This window comes from Agelaius tricolor, unplaced genomic scaffold (assembly GCF_023055355.1).
Source record: "Agelaius tricolor isolate 1412-34295 unplaced genomic scaffold, bAgeTri1.0.p SCAF_4, whole genome shotgun sequence".
Lineage (NCBI taxonomy): Eukaryota > Metazoa > Chordata > Aves > Passeriformes > Icteridae > Agelaius > Agelaius tricolor.
In genome coordinates, this window is record NW_027269264.1 from 37777567 (window position 1) to 37789759 (window position 12193).

The window sequence follows — 12193 nt, forward strand, 5'->3', positions numbered from 1 at the left end:
GGAAGCTGCTCAACTCAATCTTATAACTGAGAAGAAAGACAAAGTAAAGACTGACAAATACATATAAAGACACTTTATTTCTAACTCACAGGGAAAAATAAAACTCCCATACAAGGAATCAATAAATTATGAAAATCTTAAAACTGTAAGCAGTCTAAAGACAAACATCTACCAAACAACACAATCCTTACCTGCGACTAGTTGTTTTCCTTTCTGTCTTGGTTTCCTCCTCTTGAAGTTGCTGTTTAGTATTTTCACTTGTATCAATTTTGAGTTTCTTGGCAATGCGTTCCTTTATTTGAAATCTCTCATTACTAGCAGCTTCATCTTCTACACTATCAGCATCTTCATCATGTTCCTCTTCATCCTTTATTGATTTAAAATGATAAAACTACTTTAGATTTTTTTCAGTACAGAATGACAAATATGGAAATCTTTTTCTTACAAATATAATCTCCTCCAAGAAAAAAGCAAACTTCAAACAATATATCCTTATTTGCTTCAGAGGTAACAAAAATTTACAAACATGACAGTTTCTTTTCCATACACAAATTACTTCTTATCTGTAAGGGTTAAAAAACCTAAACCAGTCTATTCTAGAGTATTAACGTTTACAGCTCTGTTGATGACATCACAGCAGTGTGATATTACCCATACCATTGTTCATGAATCAAAAATTTGATTGAGACAATACCACATGGGTATACTACAGTCATGATGGGATAGAAGAGGTTAGCCCATCAGCTCTCGTTAGGGAATTTATAAATACTAAATTGATCATAACTGTGAAATTGTTATAAGCTTAATGAATTGATCATAATTGATCATAAGCTGTTAAAACCTGTGGAATTGATCATTGCAGCTTGCTACAGAGGTCAAAGGTGAGGCCTCCATACCTAGCACAGGTAGGCAAAAGGGGATAAAGCACCTTGGATCAAAGATATTTGAAGGGAGAAATAGTTGGAGAATGAACAAGTGGCCTGACTAGACCAAGGGATCTAAGTTTGTCTATCTCCTTCTTTGAAGAAGGAAGTCTGTATGAACCTTAACTGAAGAATGACAGCTTAAAGATGACATGGGATATCTTTTCACATTTACTTTGGTGGGATGCTCATCAGCAAAAGGAAAGTGTAAGACGCCACATGATTCTAATTTTAGCCAAAGACAGAAAGGACATTTAGAAATAGCAAGCCAGAGGACTTCACTGGATCCAGGAGACTGCCAGAATGTAAGCACTTGGGAAGGAAGAACATGTACATGTCCTGGGTGTGAGACACATTAGGAGGAAGAGTAGCATGAAGACCATGTCCATAAACATGAAGGAGGAAAGAATAAAAAAAGTAAGAGCAGCAAGAGGCAAAATTTGGGAATAGAAGAGAAAAATCAAGAATCAGATTTCAGAAGTTGAAGTGGAGTCACTGTTTAGGAATCTTTAGATTCAAGATTTAGACAAGACAAGACCAGTCAGAAATAAGAAAGAAATCTCTGAATATTTAGCACAGTAAAACAGCTGAATATTTTGCCAATGAAAAGACAGAAAAGTTGTTGGGGGAGTTTTGTCTGTTCCTTTTTAATAGGGAAGAGAAAACTGGAACAGGATCAGCATTTCCCTTAGTTTACCAGAAAGATATTGTTTGACAGAGGAGATAATGAAACTTTGTAGAAGATTTGCTTACATGATAAATTGTCAGAGAGATGGGTGACTACAGACCTCAATAGCAGGGGAAGGTCCAAAAACAAAAGTGACAGGACTGTGTTTGAAGTCTTTAACAGTCAAGGATAAAGACAGGCTCCTGGTGGAGATTTGACTAGGGCTTAGGTAAAAGCATTTCACTGACACACAATTAATTGGACAGAACTTCTGGAATAAAAATGCACAACTCTAGACAAATAGCATTTGCTAAGTAGTAAGCTAGTTAAAAATTGCAGACATCTGAGTAACAGGAAGAGGGTTAAAATTTGAGAGACAAAATGTTTTAACTTGTCCCACTTGGCTAAATCCCCTAGTTCCCAAACCACCCATCAGCCTCAGTTTGCAAAGTATTTCACCATTTTTATTCTAGAAAAACACTGAGAAAATAGGTTGTGCCCTTCCTCCTCAACTGCTTTCCCTCCTGCATCTCTACTCTTTTCTCCTACCTAGTCTCCTCCTTCAGTCCTTCTCTCTCATTAAGTCCATCTGATACCAACAAACAGATCTAACAAGACTCAATAATCCAGACTGAACTGCATGGCACCTCAAAAGGGAAGCGGCTGTTCTGTTGGCTGATAGTAGCTCTCCATGTGACACAGAAATGCAAAAGTGCTTGCCTGAAAGTTGTACTACTTCTAACTGCTGTTGTTAGCTAGGTGGAGTTGTCCTATTCTCCTCCTTAATATGAAAATAAAAATGGTAATGAGGCATTTTGTGACAGAATGACTACTGGCTACTATATGTAGTATGACTTTCCCGTTTAAGGAGATTATTGAACTGAGGGGTGGATAATTCATTTTATCTACACATAGTACTGCATGAAACTTACTGTTCAGCAACTGACAGACAAATAGGGAGAGGAAAAGAAATTGTGCAGAAAAGAAATGTCTCTGGTGAGAAAAAAAATTGTTAATGCATTTCATATAATGTTTTCATTAATGACTTGGGCACAAAAAGAATCCTAACAAATAGCTATGAGGTACTGGTAATACAAAGGCTCTCTCAAAGAATTAAATGTACAAATTTGAGGACTGCAGTAAGAGAAACAGGATGGTATTTACTAGCATGAACAGCAAGGCCACGTGCTTAGGGAATACTAACAAGAGTTTCTCTTACATGCTATGGGCTTGTAGGCTGGGGGAAGTAGGAAGATCTGGAAGAATTATTTGCTCCCAGGTTTGGCTATAAAACTACCAACATGTTTCAGCTGTATAAATGCAGAAGTGATCCTGTGATGTGTTAACTAAAATAACTCCAAGAGATGATTAAATAATCAAGACCCAGGTAACTGCCTGAGGTGCTAGATCTTAGCTAAAATCTTAAATGTAATGAAATCTAAAGAGAACACTTCCCCAGGAAAAAATGAGAAAAAGCCTTTATATTTCCAACTTTGGCTTAATTAGTATATTTATTTAAATTTTTATTCTTCAACTAATAAATCCATGTTCTACACTCCCCAAATCCAGTTTGTTTAAGAAAGGGATATTTGAATATCTGAAGAATTACTAATTAAATAGCATTTTCCAAACCCTTCTAACACTAAAATGCTCCTGCATACAGCAGGAATTATAAAGGAGAAGAATGAAAAAGCCTGAATTCATACTATGCCTTATGAAAAAAGGAAAAGCATATAAGCAGATCATTTTTTTAGGCATGTGAATGTGACAGACTGTGCTCTTCCTTTACTTCCACTGTGTCAACACACAATATAGTTAATACTTGTGCATGATGGACAGATACAGAAAACAATACTTTCCAGGATTCAATTAGATCAATGGGAGATTACAGTTCTAGTCATATATTACAACCTTATCTCATCAGCAATTCAAAGAGGTACTCCCATGATCTGTGGCTAGAGACAGAGACATATTTCAGGTAACAAGCTTATGCTTACCTGCACCATGTACAACAACCTTCTTGTACTTAAACTGCCTCTGTATTTAGTTCAATGTTACTGCATGACTATTCGACTCCCATGTCTTTCAGAGGTGACAGTCTTCAAGAATACAATTTCACTGCCATAATTTAGTAATTCACTGAGTTTTTGTTCTCTTGAAGAAATCTTTCAAACAGGACTCTGACTCACATGCAGACTTACCCTCAAACATTGCAATTATCTAACTATTCATGACAACCTTGATTTTAATTATTTTTTAAGAAGCAGTTTCAGGGTTTTTATCACTCTGGTGGTTTGTCACCCTGTGGTACACAACCCATATCCCTATGGGTTATTCCTATATAACTAATACTCCTATATAACTAATTTACTAACTGAAATACAATACCGTCAGTTTCTATAAAAGTAGCAGGTAGTATGCTAATTCTACCCTGATGTGAATAGCCAAACCTGAGAGCCTTCACACTTTTGCCAGAAATCTGACTTGTGCTAGTTCTTAAAGATCTCTAAAGTAACATTTGTTCCCCAAAGGAAATCTTATCTGCCCTCAGGAAAAAACAAAGAATTATTAGTAAAAAAAAGTAATACTTGCCTCACTCAAATCCTTTTCTTCATTTGCCACTTCACTAAAAGAAAAAGAAAAGGAACTACTTTGAAGTGCTAGAGGAGATTCAAAGTATTATTTAAAACCCAACATTTCTTAAATAAAAAAATTGTTAGCCACCTGAAATTTTAGTAAACTTCCTACTTTGTATCATCCTTGCATTTATCTTAAAAGTATCAATATTATTTTCTATCATTTGACTATCACAATCTTTTCTAATTAAAAAAGCTTAAAAACAAGAGCATTCATACAATGGAGAAATCCTAACCATATCTTAAGCTATTCAAGCAAAACACTAATATGTACAGTTAAAACCAACAAAACTCAGTTGAGCTGTTTTTGATCTCATTTATCAAACAATTAGTAGCATTTCATTAGTAGCACTGCAACTAGTTTATGTTTTGGAAGATGCATTTTACTGATACTGAAGCTTAACATCAAGATTTAAATTCGTTCTACAGCTACAGCTTGCTGAATTAAAAAAGAACTTTATCTGAACACACTAAGGCTAACATACCCACTGTTAATCACAAACTAATAATAAGGGCCCTTGAACCATTTTAGCCCACATTTAAAAAAAAGAAGTTTTGCTACAGAAAAACCAAGGAATATTAAATAAGTCTCAGAAGTCAAGGCTTTGAAGTGTGCTCAAAGCAATCAATAAGTAATCAAGATCACTAAAGAAACTCTAGATGTGTTGCAATCAAAGTTGCAATCAATGACATTATTTAATAGAGTGCTGCAGCTGGGTCAGGGCAATTGCTGATACCAATACAGACAGGGGATGAATGGACTGAGAGCAGCCCAGCAAGGAGGACCTGGGGGTGCTGGTGGATGAAAAGTTGGACATGAGCTGACGATTTACACCTGAAGTCCAGAAAGCCAACTGTGCCCTGGGCTGCATCCAGAGCAGGGTGGGCAGCAGGGCCAGGGAGGGGATTCTGCCCCTCTGCCCTGCTCTGCTGAGACCCCACCTGCAGGGCTGCATCAGCTCTGGGCTCCCAGCACAGGAAGGACAGGGACCTGCTGGAGGGAGTCTGAAGGAAAGCGATGAAGATGATCACCTCTCCAATGGGGAAAGGCACGATTGCTCAGCCTGGAGAAGGGAAGACTCCAGGGACACCTTATAGCATGCAGCCTTTTCATACTTAACACGGGGCTGTAAGATGGGGACAAATTTTTTAGCTGGGCACATTGTGAAAGAACAAGGGCTAGAGGTTTTAAACCAGAAGGGGGTAAATTCAGACTAAACATAAGGAAGATGTTTTTTATGATGTGGATAGTAGATTTGCTTACATGATAAATTGTCAGAGAGATGGGATAGTGAGACACTGGTGAGCAGGCTGCCCAGAGAGGTGGTAAATGCTCTATCCCTGGAAACAATCAAGGCCAGGTTGAATGGGGTGCTGCACAACCTGATCTAGCTGGAGATGTCCCTGCTCACTAAAGGGGGGGTTGGATGTGATAAATTTTAATGGCTCCTTCCAAACCAACTAGTCTAGGATTCTAAGATGAGCAAATTCTCAGAGTTAACATATTTTCATGGAATTTTCTCACTTTATAGCTCAACTGTGGTTAAAAATCAGAATTTATAAAGTACTAAAAATAGATAAGAAAATCAAGTTAATTCAAGCATGCAGATTTATGATTAACCTGATATTTTGTTTGTTCTTTAGATTTGGAAAAAAAAAAGACATTTTCAAGCATAAGCAGGGTTAGAAGCTTGGGAAAAGCAACCCTCTAGAATAATCACAGCAAAGAACATCTTCAACATGAAGAAAATTTAAGTATCTTTAAAAGTTTAGGCTACGAAAGAGACAGTAGGGGTAAGAAAGACTGTGGTAAAGAGAGGTATAAAAGGGACTGTCAGCTCACTGTCTCTTCCAGAATGTGAGTTAGAATTTACAAAATGCCACTAGTAGCATCCAGGTTCAGAATAAAAAGCGGAGATACTTCCTCTGGTAGTGAAGAGGACGTTGTGAACTGAAACAATGTTACAAGAGACTTAATATACACTTTGAGGAGAGCTCTAGTAAAGGTTACTAAATAGAGGAACCACATCAAACTCTGACAGTTCTCTGAGGTGAAAGCTGAGAGGAAGCTGAGCAACTACTCAGATAAACTTTACATTTGCACTGCTTTCACTCTTTACTGGGCATCCATTGAGGGCCAGTGGTGGTGACAGCTTAGTGGGTTAGAAAAATATTTGGTCTGATCTAGCACTGGCACTCTTAACTTTTTAAAGTGTAACGTGAATTGACATTTCTCATGAGTATACATGTGGATAATTGGGTATAACATATTGAAAGTAGATCTGTTCTAGAAATTGGTAATCACATACTAACCTTTTGACAGCAGGAACTGAGCTAAGATGTGGATCATCCTTCAGGAGATCATGACTACTTTTACTTTTTCCCTTCATGCTCTGTTAAAAGAAAAAAGTTATTATTCATTTCAGTTTAAGAGGCTAGATAGTGAAAATGGATTATGGAAGAAAAACATAACTTGTTTCTTTTTAGCTTTAGCCTATCCAGTAAGCATAAACACTTTTAAGAACAGAAGAAAGAGAAACATCAAACTGACTCCACAGATTTATTTTTGCAATAGCAATGCACTTAGTTTTAAAGGACAGAGAGAGAGGAAAAAAAAAAAGATATTGTTTAGTCATGTACAATTATTACACATCATAAAGATGATAGGTCTAGCACATATACACTTGAGAGAATAAAGGGGTAAGAACTTAACTTTCCAATAATGACACATGACAATTGAAAGAACCACCATGTACAAAACAGTACTTATTAATTACACTAATTAGATCCCTACGGAAAAAAAAAAGAAATTAACTAACTGCTATACATCAATCTGGAATACATAATTTAAGAATCATTTACTGAAACAAGGAGTCAAATAAATCTAACACATAAGGTCTTCAGGCAGAAAGATCGCAGTTAGAAAGCATTCTACATGCTAATCTAAAAAAAATATTCTTAATTTTCAGAGAAAAATCAGACTGAAAATCATTCTTACAGGAACAGTCTGTATTGTGACCTGTACTGTGAATGTCTCCATTGCAGATGCATTGTCTAACACTTTTGGGAACACATTTGACGTGTGGACAAAACCTTACTCATTTAAATGCAATTGCAGTTTTTCATTATGTAGAAAACAAAGACTAACACATTCAGCAACATGAAAAGATAATTCCTTCATTAAGGAAGGGGTGGTGTGTTTGGAGTGATGGTGGGGCTGTGTACGGCACAGTGCTCCAAACAGGTACAGACAATGAGCAGTCTGGACACTGAAGGCTAACACTGATCAACAGCCAAATCCCCGACTGCACTAACAGCCTTCATGGGGTTGATAGCTTGAGGGGTTTCACCCAGAACTTCTCTGCCCTTCTTAAACAAGCAAGACTTCCTGCATCTAGCACCCACAAAAAGCTCATAGGATTCTAAGTTTGCAGGTGTCAAAGGATCTCAATAACAACTTTGATCTTCCATTTTTCTTATCAAAAACAGAGAATGCAAGTCAGTGCTGATATTCATGTACTTCAACTTAAACAGATTAAGATAATGACCAGAACTACAGAGACACTGATCTAGACCTATTATGAACAAACAATGAGGTATCAAAAAAAAGGCTTAATTCTGTTACAAAGAATGAAGATAAATTCTTCATAAAGAGTTGTTACGGTTAATTATCTAGCTACAACCAATGCAGAATTTAGTCAGGACAAATAGGCAGATGAGATTTTGAGGCTGAGCTGAAAGAGAGCATTAAAATACTGGAACTAGGCTTATCATGAAAGCAGCATTCTATTTAGACAATTTTAAACTGAAAACAAGTATTTGGAATGAAAAGAAAGGAAGTCCAACCAACTGAATCAAACCCAGTATTATAAGCCAGTATTATAAGATAAAAAGCAAGAGCAAAACATGAAAAAATGAGCATATTAAGGTAAACAAGTAAAATTTGTCTGACCAGTAAGTAAAAAAAAAAAAAGAAAAATAGTTAAAGCTGCTGTTGTAATAAATCTCTACTATCATTCTGACTGATATCATATCACTATAATATTGTCCATCATTATTCACATTATTCATTATTTTCCTTTTGTATTTTAGCTAACTTCTGAGGACTAACAACTGTTTTTTCACTTATGTGCTACAGGATGCAGGACCATGTAGTCTGATCACTAACTGAAGTGGTGAGGTACTGTAGAAAGCCTAGAAATCTAGCAAACAACTTGGTAGGCAGTAGAAATGAAATCAGAAATAATATTTTATTTAAGAAAATATTAAACTAGCCTTATTTAAGTGCCAAGTCAGGGAAGGAAATGTTAGACCAAAGATTACATGTGCAATCCTGGAATGTGAACATTTCACTATGGTGCACTATTAAATTATGATAATGGACTATTTTCTGCACAATAACCACACTTCATTTTGCTCACAGATGGATGAATATATGTAAGAAAATGGAGCTAAGCGTGCACTGGAAATGCATAAAATGATCCTCAGTACTCAAGTATTTTACCATATAATTGCAATCATAAATAAAGGACATGAAAAAGAATAATGTACTTATTGCTTCCATGACTTTTAAACAGCAGACACAGATTTATACTATGAAACTTTTTGTTCATGGAAATTCCATGCAGTAACTGAAGTTACCGTCAAAATCAAGAGAGCTAAAAACTTCTGTTTTTGCAAAATGCTGTAATAGCAGAATCCTAAAAGCTGAAGCAACTGCTATTATTATTGTTCAAAATATAAACATAAGAAGAAGACTAAAATCTTTAAAACTTTCCATAAACATGCAGAAAAGGTAATTAGGTTGAAAAGACAAATAATGATAATTTGGCACAATACCTGACTAACTCTACTGACTTCTTCCTCTTCTTCTTCAGCTTCTTCCCCAAAGGAAAGCAGATTAAAATTTCTTTAAAAGATAAAAGAAAATTCCTAGTAAAATTTAAAATATTGTCTTACTAACATTCCATTAACTTTAAATACATTATGTTCATGCTGTACATGACCTTTTAAAAAAACTTTTTATCCTGCTAAATGTACCAATTCCAACCAACTATTGCATTTTGCTTTGCAAAATATCATAAATATTCAGAAAAGCATGTTGTATTATACTCCTGAGATAAAACAAGGATAGCAAAGCATCAGTTAAGACACAATTTAAGAAATCCTGTCTTGACTAGCTTTCCCAGCTGACAGTTCTGTTGTATTTTTTTCTCAACAAAGCAGCATTCAAGACACAAGATTTTCAAGATATGACAGCTCAGAAACGTATCAAATGTGTATACATTCAAAGAATGCAATTAAAAAAATTATGAGCTATAATTTATTTTTCAAGAGTTAATTGTTCACAGTGTTGTAACCAGTCAGTTGCAACATGTTCTATTTTTATGCAGCAGAACTGACAGCATGCCCACTTTAGAGTTCCTATTACTTTTCATTGCATGTTTGTGAATTTTCATTCAGAGAAACTAAGATTTCCCATGTCAAAATGTCTGCCTCTTGCTAAGGACTTCACTGGGGGAGAAATGGTATCTGATAAAATAAGTTCAAAAAATCCCAAACAATTGAGCTGTGACCCAGTTACTCCTACCAGTAGGTTTTACCTGCAGTGTCATCTCAGTCAGATGACTGCACTTTGTGGGACAAGAGAAAGACAAACTACCTTCTATTATTTTCAACAAACTATCACCATCCATGAAACAGTTACAGCTCAGCAGATGCACAGTAACATCTAAGTCAGAGAAACTAGATTTACAAGACCCCACCCGCCGGAAACAAGGAAGTGCTTCAAAGGCAGAAATGGAAGTAAAAACCTGCCAAGCTACAAATTAAAGGTGAAAGAAAATGAACCACCGTTTCTGTTGCATATATTTACTTTGTGCCTTTTACTTTGGACTTTTTAGTTTCTTCTTCTGGTTTGTCTTTCTTCAGTTTTCTGTTTGGTCGTGGGATAATGTCATCAAAAGGATTAAACAAAACCTGTTTAAAAAACCAGTATTTTAAACACATCTTTAGTAAATATTTTGTCATTAAGTAGCTCAATATTTTAAAACAATATGCAAAAGGACAAGCCAAATTTTCTGAACACTACGCACAAAAGAATTTTAGAATGTCCCATTTCAAAACAGAACATACTCACCTCACTGCTTCTTATTTTGTGTGGACTGAGAGGTCTCTCTTCCTTGTCAACTTCTACTTCAGCCAGGCGCAACATGTTATATATTGTATCCCCTGTAACCTGGCAAATTCACAAAGAAAGGCTTGAAAGTTCATGACTGTAATTTGTGTTACTTATTCTGCAATATACAAGGCAATTACTATGCAAATAATTTTGTAAGAACAAGTGCTATAGGGAATATTGTAAGCATGTAAGACTTCTGAAAGACAGCAAGTACAATCTACAAAAGTTTGGGTTTTTGAATTTAATGGCAAAAGTTGAAGGAATACAGGTAGTTTTGAGAATGTAGGCAGATGAAGATGTTGAAGTATTACTGTGAGCAATGAAACAGGAAAACAAAAACCACTGAAATAAAAAAAATATTTGCTTTATTTTCTTTTAAGTAAATCATGAGAGTGGCGAATTCATCTCATGTTTTTCATCGTCCTGACTCTTCTTGAGTAATTAGAATCAAATTAATTCTAAACGGAATTTTCTAACATGTCATTAGTATTAGATGAACTGATTAATAACAGAGCCATAATAATACAAATAAGATTATTTAAAGGCAGCACAACATGAAAATACAATTTAGAAGAATAACAACAACAAAACAGATAATAACAGGAACAACCCACAGAAACATTTCTGCCAGATATAGGAAGCAAAGAGAATGGAGAGAGCATAGAAGCACTAAAATAAATTTCAAATGCACATAGCAGCAAACAATATCAAACTGGTCTTCAGAGAAACTTGTAGCAGCTTCTGTCAGACTTAAACTGGGACTCCAACTCACGTAACAGACCTTTCCAAAGATTGTGTGCTTGTTGTTAAGCTCATCTGCACGACCCAATGTAAAGAAAAACTGACTCCCATTATCATGGGGCCCAGCATTGGCCATAGCAACAAGTCCTCTTCGATTAAATCGCAATCGTGAGTGGAACTCATCCTGGTAAAGGCAGGACAGAAAAGAGAACAACTTCAGTATAAAACTATCTTTTTACTCCTTTAGCTGCAGCGTGATAGGAGATAGGAGTGAGATTACTTACATCAACATGCACACACAGAAAAAAATGCTGCTAGTTTTCTTTTGAATTCAGGCAGTAATAAATCCCAAGTATTTTGAAACTCAGTGCCAGAATTATATTTAAAAGTTCCTACTATGAGTGGCAAAAATTATTTTTAGTCAGTATTTCTAATCCCTAGTGGCTATAATGATGCAAACAAATGAACAATCTTCAAGAGAAACCATAAACACACAACAAACAAAATTAAAAACTAAATATCAATAACAGAAAGACACATTACTAATTTAAAAAATTCTAAGTTCTGTCTTGTTAATTTAATCTTTTTTCACTTATTTCCTAAATATCAATTGTTATTCATTGTTTTTATTTGCATTTGTTACACCCCTAATATTAAGAAAATAAAAAACATTTTAGAAAGTAACTGCATTTCATACATTTCTTGCAAAAATACTATTCTTGACAACAATTACTGTATTTATGTGAAAAATAAATTTAAATCCTAATTCATGTAAGGTTACTAAAAGCACAATAACAGGTTGTAATAGTAGAGTAATGCAAAAATCCATAGGAAGAACATTTTCTGGAATTAGGAAGACAAAATAGGACTCCTTTCAAAGCAAGGAGAACATGAAGAATACCACTGTAATATCACAATGCTAAACACTGCAATACTGAGATACCAGTACTGTGAAGCAGCAATGCTACTACAATATTGGTAATTTTTGCTTTGTTCTCTGCTCAGGTACCATTCCCTCCCACAAACTTCAGGCTCATGCTAGATG

General features: G+C 35.4%; 1 protein-coding gene across 1 annotated transcript in view; it reads right to left on the reverse strand.

The window, feature by feature from the left end:
* Positions 1-12193, reverse strand: part of CWC27 (CWC27 spliceosome associated cyclophilin) — an 89177-nt gene that overhangs the window by 74109 nt on the left and 2875 nt on the right. The window contains exons 4-10 of the mRNA XM_071425340.1: positions 11189-11332; positions 10366-10464; positions 10102-10205; positions 9066-9135; positions 6540-6619; positions 4183-4216; positions 192-367 (exon numbers count right to left, since the gene is read on the reverse strand). Of these exons, the coding sequence (XP_071281441.1) occupies positions 192-367; positions 4183-4216; positions 6540-6619; positions 9066-9135; positions 10102-10205; positions 10366-10464; positions 11189-11332 (707 nt within the window). The remainder of the gene's footprint in view (positions 1-191; positions 368-4182; positions 4217-6539; positions 6620-9065; positions 9136-10101; positions 10206-10365; positions 10465-11188; positions 11333-12193) is intronic.